Raw genomic sequence first — 15936 nt, 5'->3', positions numbered from 1 at the left:
AGCAAACACTCCAGCTAGCTCGCTTGCACAGGCCTGGAGAACCCGTCCCAATAGTGAGAGATGATGTAAGATCTAAGGAGCAAAATGTTGAATCCATCTGGGTAGAGATTAGGAACAGTAAAGGCAAAAAAAATCACTGGTGGGAGTTGTCTATCGGCCACTGAATAATAACATTACAGTGGCATCTGTGATGGCTTTCTTGAACAGCATGTTACTGAACCTACAAAGGAACGTGTTATCTTAGATCAGGTCCTGTGCAATGAGACAGGTAAAATTAGTGATCTTGTAGTTAGAGATCTTCTTGGAAAGAGTGATCACAGTATGATTGAGCTTCTCATACAAATGGAGGGTGTTACAAATGACTGATCTTCTTTGGTATCAAGTCACTCACAGAATAAGGTAGCAGTGCAATAGTTTAATTATAGGAATACCAGCCCATTCACCTGCTAACAATCCAGTATTCAAATTCCACTCGTGGCAGGTGCTGAACTCATGTAGTTAATTATCTGGAGTTTGCAATAAGAACAACAATTAAACTTTGAAATAATCATTCATAGGTTAACCTCTAGGTTGAGTCGGTGGTGAGGAAGGTGAATGCAATTTTGGCATTCATTTCTAGAGGTATAAAATGTAAGAGCAAGGATGTGATTGAGGCTCTATAAGGCTCTTGTGAGGCCACACGGAGTATTGTGTGCAGTTTGGGGCTCCTTATTTTAGAAAGAATATACTGACATTGGAGAGAGTTCAGAGAAGATTTCTAGAATGATTCCAGGAATGAAATGGTTACTGTATGAGGAACGTCCGGCAGCTCTTGGGTTGTATTCTCTGGAGCTCAGGAGAATGAGGGGGGGTTCTCATAGAAACATTCCAAATGTTAAAAGGCCTGAACAGATTAGATATGGCAAAGTTACTTCCCATGCTAGGGGATTCTAGGACAAGAGGGCACAACTTCAGGATTGAAGGACATCTATTTACAACAGAGATGCAGAGAAATTACTTCAGTCAGAGGATGGTAAATCTGTGGAATTTGTTGCCACGAGCAGCTGTGGAGGCGGAGTCATTGGGTATATTTAAGGCAGAGATAGATAGGTTCTTGATTAGCCAGGGCATCAAAGGGTATGGGGAGAAGGCAGAGGAGTGGAGATGACTCGAAGAATTGGATCAGCCCATGATTGAATGGTGGAGCAGACTCGATGGGCCAAATGGTCTACTTCTACTCCTATACCTTATGGTCTTATAAAGCTACTGGGTTGTTGGCATTGCCCATTCTGGTCCACAAATATTCCTCAGTGAAGGAAATCTGCTGTCCGTAACTCTGGACTACATGTGATTCAAGACCCACCAATGTAAACAGTTTCACTGAAGCCTGATGAAGTTCAACATTACATCCAAAAACTGGGAAGAAGTTGCACTCAGCAGATAAACCTGGAGGAGATCTGTTCAAGAGGGAGCTGTGCTACATGAAAACGACCTCCGCTGTGCCCCAGAGAACAGGCTGAAGCTGCAGAAGGAGAGACTGAAAAACCAAAAGACCCAATCACTAAGTTGGAGTTTACTTTATGAGGCTGGTCTGATGTGATGACGTAATTACATAACGCATTTTTAGCATGCTTTGTTGATTAGATTTTGGAGTTCATTAAAAGGTGTTACACTTTTTCTTAAACATAAAACGCCTCACTTTGTCTTATTTGTGAAAGCCTGCATTGATGGCCCCGATGCTCCAGGTTAATTCCAGTTATTGAATATGTCGGCCAATGCAGTTGCTTTGAAACTGTCGGAGTTTTGGGAGCAAAGTGCTGTCGTTTGGTTTGTACAAGCTGAGGCCCGATTCACGTTTTGAGATATCTCTGCCAAAAACACCAAATATTTCTATGTAGTAGCATCGCTCAGCAATTCCATGGCTGTGAGAGTGGTGAGTCTACTACAATAGCCACCTGAACACGGTAAATACCGATCGCTGAAAACTCCCCTTTTACAGACTTTGGGACTGTCTGAGTGTGCCAATCAGTTGCTCTCCTTGCCAGGCCTTGGCAATGCTAAGCTCTTGGAGCTAATGGACCACATGCTCTGTCTCCTGGGAAATCACCACCCTTATTTTATTTTTAAAGAACATTTCATGCAGTAAATGCCTGATCCAGTTCACATAGCCCTCGGAAATGCACCTATGAAGGACTACAGGGAGCTTGCTAAAATGGCTGATGGTTTACACTCAGCCGGGCAGCGGTGCATCATTCCTCCTCTCTTCCCCGTTCCAATAAGTTCTGTCAGCAAGGCCCCCAACATTAGGGCACCCATGGCTGCGAAACAGACGATGCCATGTCTGTGTTTTTACCACACTCGTTTTGGTACGAATGCTAGGAAGTGCTGACCGCATTACAGTTTCGACAGTTCCAGTGCATCAAGACATCAAAGGTCTGTGACCACCATGGATTCCAGCTGCCAGGGTCGTCTACTGTTCATTATAGACAGCCTTTCAAGGTGACGCTTCCTGTGTGACACAGGTGCTCCAGTGAGTGTGCTACCAGCATTGCCCGTTGATGAGAAGGCGCAGGAGGCTGCCAACAGCAGCCTGATCTAGACCTATGGGACGCGACAGGTGACACTCTGCTTCAGCAGGCGACATTACGTGTGGGACTTTGTCCTGGCTACCTGGTCCTTGGGAACACCGGACTATCAGTTGTTCTTAAGAACTGTTAGCTTGTGGATGTCAGGGACTTTGGGTCATTACCCTGCTCTCCCGGTAAGATCCCCACAATGACTCTGTCAAGCGTAGGCACCACAACATGTGAGTTTACTCGACTGCTGGGCAAATTCCTAAATCTCACCATGCCCGCATCCTCCACTACAGTTATAAAACATGGGGGTCGAACCCCACTTATCTGCAACTGGCCCACCAGTCCATGCCTGTGCACATTGTGACAAGAATACACATAAATTAAGATGTTTGCTGGCCTGGGCTAGCATCAGTGGCATCAGCAGTTGGTCTGCCACCTGTCCTCAGGGGAGGGAGAGATAAGGAACAATGAAGCAGCATTTGGAGATGTTAATGAAGGAGCCATCAGTCTGGGTATTGTCAAGAGCGGCTCCCCCTTTGAACCCTGAACTGTTTGAAGTGATGGACCGGCGATCTGGAGATGTGTAATGAAGGGACGGGAGAGAGAGCTGTCAAGATCGGCTCCCCCTTTGAACCCTGAACTGTTTGAAGTGATGGACAGGCGATACCCCAGCAGGGGGATAAAAAGGGACAGGTTCGCTAAGGCAAGACACACACGACACCCGAGGTAACGAGACCCTGGAAGCGGTGCGCCTCTTACAAGTCGGTGGGAAGCTCTTGGATGGCTAATCGGGAGATCAGCCTTAAACGCACAGAGTGGAAAGGTACGATCAGCGGGAACCTGGTGTGTGTCCGCCCTCGCTTGGGTGCCGGGTTCGCTGCAGAGGATCGACCGCATCTGGAGGAGGGGTCACAGTCGGTGACCTCAGGTGACATCACCAAGGACCTGCCCGAAAGCTGCTTGTGAGCAATATCGCAGGTCTGTGTGTGGAAGCCGTTTTGAATGATCATTCGTTCTTGTTCTCTCTCTCCTTTCCCCCACATTATCCATCGCCATGGCAACGATTACTGCGAACTGAACTAAATTGAACTGAACTTTGTGTGTCACTTTGAAACTGGTCATTTATCCCTAGACAACGATAGAGCTTGATTGATCCTGTTATCTTAATTCTGTGCACATGTGTGTTTATCATTGCTGAACTGTTGCATTCATTATCCTTTCGATTACTGTGTTGCTTGTTTCTTTAATAAAACTTTCTTAGTTCTAGTAATCCAGACTCCAACTGAGTGATCCATTTCTGCTGGTTTGGCAACCCAGTTACGGGGTACGTAACAACGTACACTGGATTCAGAAAAGCTGGCAACAGCAAAGGCTGAGCATGCCAACATGGTATGGTACGCTGGTTGAATAGCCCCTGGGCTTCGCCCCTCCATGTGGTCCCTAAGTCCAATGGTGGTTGTCACCCATGTGGCGATTATCGACACCTTAACAAGGCCGCCACCCACTCGATCATTATCTGGTCCCACACATCCAAGACTTCTCGGCACATATTGCTGGAAAGTTAATATTTTGTCAAGATCGGCTCCCCCTTTGAACCCTGAACTGTTTGAAGTGATGGACAGGCGATACCCCAGCAGGGGGATAAAAAGGGACAGGTTCGCTAAGGCGACACACACACACGACACCCCGAGGTAACGAGACCCTGGAAGCGGTGCGCCTCTCACAAGTCGGTGGGAAGCTCTTGGACGGCTGATCGGGAGATCAGCCTTAAACGCTTCTCGGCACATATTGCTGGAAAGTTAATATTTTCCAAAGTCAATCTATTTAGGGGCTACCACCAGGTGCCTGTGTGCTTGGAGGACATTCCCAAAACGGCTGTGCTAACACCGTTTGGCCCCTCTGAGGTTGTGCACATGCCGTTTGGGCTGAAAAATGCAGCACAGACTTCCCAATGGCTGATGGACTCTGTACTAAAAAACTTAGATTTTCTTTTTGTTTACCTGGATGACGTATCTGTTGCCAGTATGTCCAAATCCAAACACGTATCACATCTCTGCACATTTTCTAAGTGCTTAATTCAACAGGAGTTGATTATTAACCCCACTAAATGCCAGTTTGGGTTGTCAACCATTGACTTTCTAGGCCATCACATCTCTGCAGAAGGTGTGAGCCCCACCCCTTCAAAAGTCACTGCTATTTTGGATTTCCCACCCCCCACACCACTAAAAAATCACAGAAGTTTTTAGGCATGGTGAATTTCTATCATCACTTCATTCCGCGAGCTGGTGAAATTATGCCCCCTCCCCCCGTATAGTGCTCTTAAAGACAATACCCCTCCCTAATCAAGTGCTTGACTGGTCAGTGGACATGACCAGGGCATTGATGACACTAAACAAGCTCTTTCCAATGCGACCCTACTGGCACAACTACTCCCCAACACACCGTTACTACTGACACTTCAGACTATACTGTGGATTCTGTTGGTCAGAGGCGTGTGGCAGCCCTTCATCACCTTCGGCTGGCAGCTCTGTCCCCCAAAAGGAAGTACAGCATGTTTGACTGTGGCTGTCTGCCATTTTCATTTTCTTCTAGAGAGTCGCCATTTCACAGTGTTCGGTGACCACAAACCCTTCATGCATGGGATGGCCAATAGATCAAACTCTGGGTCATCATGGTAGCAATGCCACCTGGCCAATTTATCAAAGTTCACAACTAATATACAAAATATCAAGGGGAAAAATAATGCTATGGCTGATTGCCTCTCGTGGCCAGCCATTGAGACCGTACACATATGTTGACTATGCCGGCAAGGCAGCCAACTGAGCTACTGACCCAGAGGTCCAGGCTTACCGAACAGCAGTCATGGGCCTGCAGTTGGCTGATATTAAGTTTGGGGAACCTGGGGTTTCTCGCCTGTGCAATGTCACAACCAGTCCCCCTCACCCCTGAGCAACAGCTTGACCATGTCAATATGGACCTCATTGGTTCTCTTCGCTCTTTCCGCGGTTTCACACACCTCCTTACCATGGTGGACCATACCACCAGGGGGGCAAGAGGTTGTTCCCTGGCATTGACGACGGCCGCAGACGTGGCTCGGGCGTTCATCAGCACCTGGGTTGCCCAGTTTGGCACCCCATCTGATATTTCCTCTGACTGCAGTTTCCAATTTATATCCAACCTCCGGATTGTGATGGCCCAGAGCCTCGGCACTCGGCTACATCACAGCACGGCATATCACCCGCAGTCCAACGGCCGATGTAAATGGTTTCGCCGCTCCTGAAAGGCTGCTGTGAGGGCTTCCCTGACTGATGAGTGTTGGCGTGATCGTCTCCCATGGGGCTCAGAACAGCTCCAAAAGAGGACCTGCGGTCATCTGTGTCTGAGTTGGTATACGGGCAGCCATTACGAGTGCCAGGTGATTTCATTCCTGACACCACAACAGCCTGGTTGACCCCTGAAGAGCATTCCGTCCTCTTCAGTAAATTCAGTTCCTACCTCCCATCATGGTGTACAGCACTCGTGGGTTCCTGCTGACTTACATTCCACCTTGTTTGTTTTAGCCTGCGATGATGTACACCAGTATCCCCTTAGGCCACCTTACGATGACCGTTTCTGCGACTTGCGAAGGGGAGAAGAGACTTTTATCATAGATAAGAGGGGTAAACCTGAATGTATTTTGGTAGATCACCTTAAACTGGCCCACCAAGATTTGGAGGATTCCACTACTACGCCCCTGCCGCCACAACATGACCGTGAGCGTGTCAACACAGAGGCACCTGCCGTTCTTCCACCCCTGGAACATAGGACAGGCTCACAATGCCAATTTTGGTTAATTCTACAGGAATGCTGTGTAGGGTAACACAATTGGTGGAAATGTACATAACTCACAACTACCAACATTGTGATAGGGCTTCACTTTAAGGTTGGTTTGACGTGATGACATAGTTACATAAAGGTTTTTAGCACCCTTTGTTGTTCAGGTTTTGGAGTTCAATAAAAGGTGTTACAGTTTTTCTTAAAACATAATACACCTCATTTAATTTTATTTGCAAAAACCTGCAATAGGATGTCTTAGAGTGGGTGGCAGAATAGTGCGCAGGTGCGAGAGAGAAGACCTTAGTGTACGTAACATTCATTCCAGACTCAACTAAGTTACATAGTTTCATGTCAAACACAAGTAATTATCACACACAGTCATTCTGGAGCCAATGAATCAGTGCTTCTTCATGTTGGAAGAAACAGAAGGTAGCAAAGCAACCAAATGTCCTCTGGTGGGGAGTCTTAAATGTCCTTCACCAGAAGTGGCTTGGTGACAACACCAGTGACCACTCAAGGACATAACGGTCAGACTGGGCTGGGTCTGTGGCAAGAAATGACTGAGCCTGCCTGGGGAATGAACCTCATCTTCACCTATCTAACCGTGCCACTTGCAGCTATCTGTAATAGCATCAGAAGAAGTGACCACCACATAGTCTTGTCCTCTTCAAAGTGTGGACACCCCTCCATCATGTTGTGTGCCACTGGTATCTTGCTAAACCAAACAGGCGCAGAACAGATCTGGTAGCTCAAAGATGAGTGTCCATTAGGCACCTTGCATCATTATCAGAAGAACGGTAGGCCAGCACAGACTGGAACTGCATGCAGAGTGGGTCCTATACCCCTCGCTCTGCAGTGCTGCTATTTCTAGTTCAAATAGTGATGGGTCAGCAGACAATTATCAGAAGGAGGAGACTGCTAGAACATCCCCATCGATGGAGATGGCAGAGCTCAGTGCGTGAATGCTAAAGACAAAGCTGAAACCATGTTCAGACAGAAATGTCAAAGTCACTGGAGGCCTGAGGCCAAAAAAGACAGCATTTCCTGAGGTTAGAGGGCCGTGTGTGTGTGGGTAGGTATGAGGGAGGAACAAGACTTGCTTTGCTGTTGTGTTCTGTGCTGCTCTGTGAACAACGTGGGCATGCTATGTTGGCGTCAGAATGTGTAGTAACGCTTGCAGACTGCAGCATTACATCCTTGGGTGTGTTGGTTAACACAGATGATGCATTTCGCTGTTTGTGATAAATAATCTTGAATCTGAAGACACAGGAGATTAGATTAGATTAGATTCAACTTTATTGTCATTGTGCCGAGTACAGATACAAAGCCAATGAAATGCATTTAGCATCTGACCAGAAATGCAAAGAATAGTGTTATTTACAAAATAACTGCGAATAAAAAAAGTGCTACAGCATACAAATATAGAAGTATTGAGACAGTACAATATGGATGCAAACAACAGAATTCTGCAGATGCTGGAAATTCAAGCAACACACATCAAAGTTGCTGGTGAACGCAGCAGGCCAGGCAGCATCTCTAGGAAGAGGTGCAGTCGACGTTTCAGGCCAAGACCCTTCGTCAGGACTAACTGCAGGAAGAGTGAGTAAGGGATTTGAAAGTTGGAGGGGGAGAGGGAGATCCAAAATGATAGGTGAAGACAGGAGGGGGAGGGATAGAGCCAAGGGCTGGACAGGTGATAGGCAAAAGGGGATACGAGAGGATCATGGGACAGGAGGTCCGGGACGAAAGACAAGGGGGGGGGACCCAGAGGATGGGCAAGAGGTATATTCAGAGGGACAGAGGGAGAAAAAGGAGAGTGAGAGAAAGAATGTGTGCATAAAAATGAGTAACAGATGGGGTACGAGGGGGAGGTGGGGCCTTAGCGGAAGTTAGAGAAGTCGATGTTCATGCCATCAGGTTGGAGGCTACCCAGACGGAATATAAGGTGTTGTTCCTCCAACCTGAGTGTGGCTTCATCTTTACAGTAGAGGAGGCCGTGGATGGACATGTCAGAATGGGAATGGGATGTGGAATTAAAATGTGTGGCCACTGGGAGATCCTGCTTTCTTTTGCAGATGCTGGAAATTCAAGCAACACACATCAAAATATGGATGCAATACTGCTTAGTGCTGTGATGAGAGGTTCAACAGTGTCACAGCCTCAGGGAAGAAGCTCTTCCTGTGCCTGCTGGTGCAGGAGCAGAGGCTCCTGTAGCGCCTACCGGATGAGAGGAGAGTAAAAAGTTCATGGTTAGGGTGAGATGCATCCCTGATAATGCTTTTCGCCCTGCCCAGGCAGCGTTTATGGTAGATGTTTTCAATGGTGGGCAATTGGGTGCCAATAATCCGCTGGACAGTTTTCACCACATGCTGAAGTGCTTTGCAGTCCGATACGGGACAATTGCCATGCCACACTGAGATTCAGTTGGTGAATATGCTCTCAATGGTACAGCAGTAAAAGTCCGTCAGTATCGTGGGGCAGAGGTGAGCTTTCTGCATGCTCCGCAGGAAATAAAGGTGCTGTTGCGCCTTTTTGATCAGGATGGAGAAGTTCAGGGACCAGGTGAGATCCTCGGAAATGTGGACACCAAGGAATTTGAAGCTTGATACACGCTCAATAGATGCTGTTGGAGTGGCATAGGTGAATAACAGCAGTACATTTCCACAGCTACCAGGGATGAGTTAGTACTGTGTAGTGTGATGGAGCACTCTCCCTTAATTTGATTATCTATACATCTATTTATTAAAATACAGTACGGCCTAGGACCTTCTGGCCTTTCAAGCCATGCAACTCAACAACCCCCAATTTAACCATAGCCTCATCACAGGACAATTTACAATGAATAATTATCCTACTAACAAGTAAACCTTTGGACTGTGGGAGGAAACCAGAGCACTCAAAGGAAACCCACGCGGTCACAGGGAGAGTGCACAAATTCCTTACAGACAGTGGTGGGAATTGAACCTGGGTTACTGGTACTGTAAAGCGTTGTGCTAACCAGTATGGTACCATGCGGCTCTAACAACTCCAATGAGGCTTGACCCCATTCAACACAAAAATATCACACTTGATTAGCATCTCATTCACAAACCTAAATACTCATTCCTTACGCCTCCAGCACACCGCAGCCACAATGCAGACCAACTTCTATGTGCATGGTAGTTACTCTCAGAGACAATTTTGACAGCACCACCCAGAACGCTGAACTTTACTACCAACGAGATGGTGGTGCTCACATGTATCTGCTACTGCAAGTCAGATACCCTCCTGAGTTGGATATACTGTGCATTGCCATTCTTCCTGTATGTCACCATTGAACACAGACATTCATGCTGTGATCTTCTCATTCGACTGCAAAGATTCAACAGAGGCTACTAGTAACTTGGCTATTTTTGATACAAAATCTGTTTCACAGCTGTGAAAGAGGGATAGTATGAGCATGACATTGTACACAGAGAGATTACTCAGAGTTCAGACATCAGGATTGTGGAGATCTTGATTCAGATTCAGATTTATTTCTCACATGTACATCAAAAGATACAGTGAAATGCATTGTTCGTGTTAACAAGCCGAGGACATGCTGGCAGTTAGCCCGCAAGTGTCACTACCCTTTCCAGTGCTCAGCAGAATAACACAGAATGTACCAAGTGACAAAGCAACAGCATTAAAACAGTACCGTTCCTCTCTCCCTCAGACAGTCACCTTCCTCTAACTCCAGGCAACATGCTGGAGGAACTCAGCAGGTCGGGCAGCATCCGTGGAAACGAACAATCAACCTTTTGGGCCGAGACCCTTCATCAGGACTACCTCTAACTCCAGGAATGGGTGTCTTCATCCTTCAACCTCCACTCTGCTCGGTCTCGCACACATCGCACATGTCCCGCAACAGACTTACAGAGATTCACAGACTTGGGGCTCCAGCTATCAGGCCTCGACTTCTGGATTTCTAATTGATCTTCGGTTTTGATCCAGGACTCACCAACAACATCTTGGGATGTTAACTTCCCAGCTGATCCCGTGCAAGATTTCTCTGCCAGTATTGGTCTCCTGGGAAATAAAGCTAATCAGGAAAGCAAAGCAATCCAACATTTTCTAGCATTTGTGTATCAGCATGAACACAGGATGGAAGTAGGGCTGCCCAAGTGCTGGCTGAAGAAACACTGGTGTCTTCTCGGTAATAATGACAAGTTGCAGACATTTGGTTGCATGTGAAAAATAGTTTCAGTGGTCCGGATGTCTCCCTCTGTGTGCAATATAAAGACAGTCATCAGCAGGCTCTGGTTTAATTTCTGATGTGCTCTCAGGTTTAGACTTCACGTGTTGAAAATATCCCATCCATTCAGTACTCAACATCAATCCCGATGTTCATCAGTTCATTAATAGGGAACTGGATTGCACCAGAAAGAATGGAGGGGACAATACCACAAACTCTCAGGCAATGAGAGAGACAGTGAAGGACATTAATGAGTACTGGCAACTGTCCACTTGAGCAAAGGGTGTGGCGTCTCTCTGTGGGGTTGTGCTTCAGTTTGTGCCCCCCCCCTCCCCAGGGTGCACAAATAACCCACTGGTGAAAAAAAGGGAAACAGATCAGGCAGCTTCTGTAGAAACAGAAACCAGTTACATTTCAGGTATGGAACCCTTAATTAGAGGTGGGGAAGAAAGAAAACAAATATAATTCGTTAGCAAAGAAGCTGAGTGGTGATTTGGGTCCAGAAAGGAAATATCTTTGAAATGATGAGACCATGTCTGCTGTTGTGATAATTAAAGCAGTGGTTAGAATCATATTATTCTTCTTCAAAGAAAGACTACAGGACATGCCTAGCAAGCCAGACTAACTAATAGAAAAAATAAAACTGAACTGGATGACAATAGGCAGAAGTGGCCAGTTCTGATATAATCTGAAACAGGAAGTAAGTATCTGAAGTTGGAGAACTTGATAAATGTTGGTCAGGATTATGGTGAAAGTTGCATGGCGCCATGAGATCTTTTCATGGCCTCTTTACCCAACAGGGCAAACTGTTTCATCTGAGAGACAGGGACCCTACTCAACATCGGCAACAACAGGACTTCACGTCCAGATGAACTCATGCCTTCTATGCTCACTTTGACAGCCAAAACATGGAGGAGCTATCATGAACTCCCACAGCCCCCAGTGATCCTGATATTTCAGTCTCCGAAGCCAGTGTGTCAGCAGCAAACCCACAGAAAGCAGACGGGGTACCTGGCCAAGTACTAAAGATCTGTGCTGATCAACTGGCTGGAGTGTTCATTGAGATCTTTAACCTCTCTCTTTGGCAGTCTCAGGTACCCACCTGCTTCAAGCAGGCTTCAATTATACCAATACCAAACAAGAATATGATAACCTGCCTGAATGACTATTGTCCAGTAGTACTTGTAGCACATTGTCCAGTAGCAGTAGACAATGACTATTGTCCACAGTGATGAAGTGTTTTGAGAGGGTGGTGATATAACTCCTCCAAGGCTGAGTCGGGATGAGGTCGAGGCATATTTGAAGTGGAGCAGAGGAGAGGAAGATTCAGGGACTGCCCAATTAAACCGAATGCAAGGTTTTATCGATCTATGTGCCAGACCGATTTGGAAAGGCTGAGCACAGGCTGAAATGTGGCCCAGAACACCTCAATGTGACAGGTGGATGTATCCTTGGACCGGCACGCAAGTGTAATTATGAAGAAAGCACAGCAGCAGATACAGGAGCCTCAGGACTCAACGGCATCAGGTTCAGGAACAGTTATTCACCCTCAACCATCAGGCTCTTCAACCAAAGGGGAAAACTTCACTCGACTTCACTCATCCCATCATTGAAAAGTTCCCACAAACTATGGACTCTTTTTCAAGGACTCTTCATTTCCTGTTCTCAATACTTATTGCTTATTAACTTATTTATTATTTCTTTCATTTTGCATTTGGAGTTTGTTGTCCTTTACACACTGTTTGAATGCCCAAGTTGATGCGGTATTTCATTGACTCTATACTGGTTATTAATTTATTCTATAATGGATGTATTGAATGTGCCCACAAGAAAATGAATCTCAGGGTTATATATGTTGACAGATATGTACTTTGATAACAAATTTACTTTGAACTTTAAGAGTGCAGACCTCTCTCATACTGACACCTCAGATCACATGCTCAGGTCACTGGAGTGCAGCATGAACTCAAACGCCTGTGACAGTGGTCAGCGGAATCCACTGTGCAGCAAAATTGGATCCTCAGCCTGCAGCTCGTGAACTGCCATCTACTAAAATTGTTAGAAAACTATGGACCATATGGCTGTGCGTGCAACAAGTTCTGCTCCTGTACTTCGTACAAGTGCCAATCCCCGTCCTGATGGAGGTTTGCGACCCAAAATGTTGCCTCACAGGTTTTGCCAGCACAGATGCTGCCTGACCCACAGAGTTCTTCCAGCATCGTGCCAACTCAGGCCACTGGTAAATACAGCATGAAACTGACCCAAGGCAAGTGTGCAACAGAGCATGGGTGTGCAACACCCAGAAAGGAGTTTTCAAACTACAAGTCAAACATGGCCACTGCTTTATGGTGGGACCAAGCTAAGGTCAGTGTCATTCCCAAGACTTGGCTGTGGAGCAATCAGGAATTGGCACTGGTCCTTAAACACACACTCCCTGTGACAGCCTGGCAGGATTGTCTCAGTGAAGAGAAAGACTCCAAAAAAAAGGGCAATACATTAGATCCAAAGGAAGTGGTTAAATTCACACCACTGAGTGTAAGGAGTTTGTACAATCTTCCTGGGACCACGTGAAATTCCTCTGGGTCCTCCGGTTTCCCCTCCGCATTCTAAAGACGTATGGGATAGTGAGATAGTGGTCTAATTGGTTACGTAGGTGTGATCGGGTGACATGGGCTCATTAGGTTGGAAGAGCTTGTATCCTGTTGTATCTGTCAGTAAATAACAAAAAAATAGAAGTCTACCAAACCCATAGATTAGCAATATTTTCCCTATGGAATGTTCCCAGAAATGGCAAAACCAGCAGACTGTACTCTCGCAATAAGCCAATCCCAGCAAAATCTTCTGATCAAAATCCCAACACACAGCAGCTCCACTGACAACACTATCCCAGACCGCGATAGACAGTGAACACTTACATATCTGCAGCCTGAGATCGGCTAACTATTTCTAAATAAAATTTATACATTGTGTTTTGTCCTAAAGTACTTTAGCTATCCTCAACAGAAATAAAATGTACAGCTCTGTCAAAACAGTATGAAGCCATTTTAGGAAGGACTTTGTAAAGTTATATAGTTAACCTGTAAATAATGGTCCTGACCTTAATTAGTCGTCCATCTTCTGCCCCAAGGAACAGTACAGTCCAGTTCTGCACCAATGTTGCTGACACTGAGAGCAATCCAGGGTAATTAAACAGTGGTGCTTTGTCTAATTGATTCTAAAAGGGAAACAAAATTAACAACAAACTGTAAAAAGGCAATGAAAAGCATTAATAGTAACAATACCACTTTAATAAATGCAGATATAAAATTTGTTTAATAATATCATGTCCTTTTGTTTTCTCTCTTGTTCTCTCTCTCCCCACCTCCCCACCCCCGTGTCTTTCTTTCTTTATACTCCCCAGTCTTTCTCTCCCTCTTATCCCAAAGTATCTCTCTTTCTCTTTACAGAAGATCACTTTTAACTGGAAGCTTTCATCCCTTCTCATTCCTCCTGGCCCAGGAGACACGGAGGGACTGGTTTGTGGCTAATGCTGAGCAAGGAGTAGAATGGATCTTACCAGACCAATCCTGTCACTGTGGTCAATGGTGCCAGTCACTAGCTTCTGCACTTTGTTGGGCCGGACAACGTCATTTATATGGATAGCGTGCAAAGCAAAGTTTTTCACAGTGTTTTGATGCCTATGATTGATGTGAATATCCCAAATAGAGACAAAGTCAAACAGCATGGAAACAGGCCCTTAATCTATAGAGGATTATTTGAGAATTATGGAGTTATATGAACATAGCATATGGATACAGCTATGAAGAAGGAAAGATAGTGGCTATATTTCATTAGGAGTTTGAGGAGATTTGGTTCGTCACCTAAAGCACTCAAAAACTTCAACGGATGTACTGTGGAGAGCACTCTGACTGGCTGCATCATCATCTGGTATGGGGGGGTGGGGTGGATCAGCTACTGCACAGGATCAGAGCAAGGTGCAGAAAGTTGTAAAATTAGTCAGCTCCATCCTGGGTATGAGCCTCTGTAGTATCCAAGACACCTTCAAGGAGCAGAGTATCAGGAAAGCAACGTCCATCATTAAGGACTCCCACCACCCAGGACATGCAACTCTTCTCATTGCTACTGTCAGGAAGGAGGTACAGAAGCCTGAAGGCACACACTCAGTGATTCAGGAACAGCTACTTCCCCTCTGCCATCCAATTTTTACATGGACATTGAACCCATGAACACTACCTCATTAACTTTTTAAAATTTATTTCTGTTTTGGCACTAGTTAACTATTATATATACATACATATATTAATTGTAATTCAGTTTTTTCTATATTTACCATGCATTGCATTGTACTGCTGCCACAAAGTTAACAAATTTCATGACATAGTTCTATGATATTAAACCTGATTCTGATGTAGCAGATATCAATTCAAGCGAGAACCATTCTTCATTTCTTCTTGTAGATTGCAAGTAGTGATCAGTTTGAATTTAAAAGGACAGCTTTGCAAACAAACCGTATTGTTTAACAGAACACAGACTGCAGGCCCACAGCACAGGCTGGCTGTTAAGAGGTAGTTCTCATAAGCTTCAACCAAACGTTAGACAATGGGGTTATGTTAATTGACCTGTAACAAACCAGACAACTATGGGCTAAGTTATTTGTACCATTGTATCCAAATTCAAGGAAGCTTGCAAAGCAGTCTGATATTATCACCTAGCACATCAAACATGGTCACAGGCATAGCTTATCTATCAATAGTTGGGATAATTTTGTACTCAGGCAGTCAGCTCTCACAACATGAATCTCGGGCATTTAGGTTCTCTGTCCTTAGAAGCTTATAACAATCTATATGAATCAGTTTGCCCCAGAAAAGACATTTGAACCTTCAAGGCATCTTATCAACTGCATTGTGCTTCTACTGTAAATGTGTACTTCAAAGGAATCACTTGTCAGGCAGAAAATATTGAAGTAAGCAAGTCATTGTAGCTGTTGAAATTACATTGAATTTTCTACCATCACCAATTTCATCAAGTATATAAAGTCTTGGTATACTTTGAGTTTAGGAAACTCTATCAAGAGGATCTCCAAGCAAATGCTTGTTTTTCATGATGAACAAACACTTCCATATTTATCAACTTTTTCAGATTTTCCAGTCACAACATGGTCCAAATGATCCAAGATTTCCATCTAACCTACTCCCATTTGACAGTGTTTGGTCCATATTTCTCTAAACCTTTCCTGTCCACGTACCTGTCCAAGTACCTGTAAATGTGGTCAACCACTTCCTCTGGCAGCTCATTGCATATCCTGACTACCCTCTGGGTGAAAGATTTCTCACCCCAGTTTCAACAAAATCT

The 15936-nt window shown here is 45.2% G+C and overlaps 1 protein-coding gene across 1 annotated transcript in view; it reads right to left on the bottom strand.

Moving 5' to 3' along the window:
• Positions 1–15936, bottom strand: part of plxnc1 (plexin C1) — a 343692-nt gene that overhangs the window by 135957 nt on the left and 191799 nt on the right. Inside the window, exon 2 of the mRNA XM_072241163.1 lies at positions 13682–13798. Coding sequence (XP_072097264.1) covers positions 13682–13798 — 117 coding nt within the window. The remainder of the gene's footprint in view (positions 1–13681; positions 13799–15936) is intronic.

Source organism: Mobula birostris, chromosome 23 (genome assembly GCF_030028105.1).
Source record: "Mobula birostris isolate sMobBir1 chromosome 23, sMobBir1.hap1, whole genome shotgun sequence".
In the NCBI taxonomy this organism is placed as follows: domain Eukaryota; kingdom Metazoa; phylum Chordata; class Chondrichthyes; order Myliobatiformes; family Myliobatidae; genus Mobula; species Mobula birostris.
Note: the sequence above shows the minus strand (reverse complement) of the source record. Positions and strands in the feature narration are given on the sequence as shown.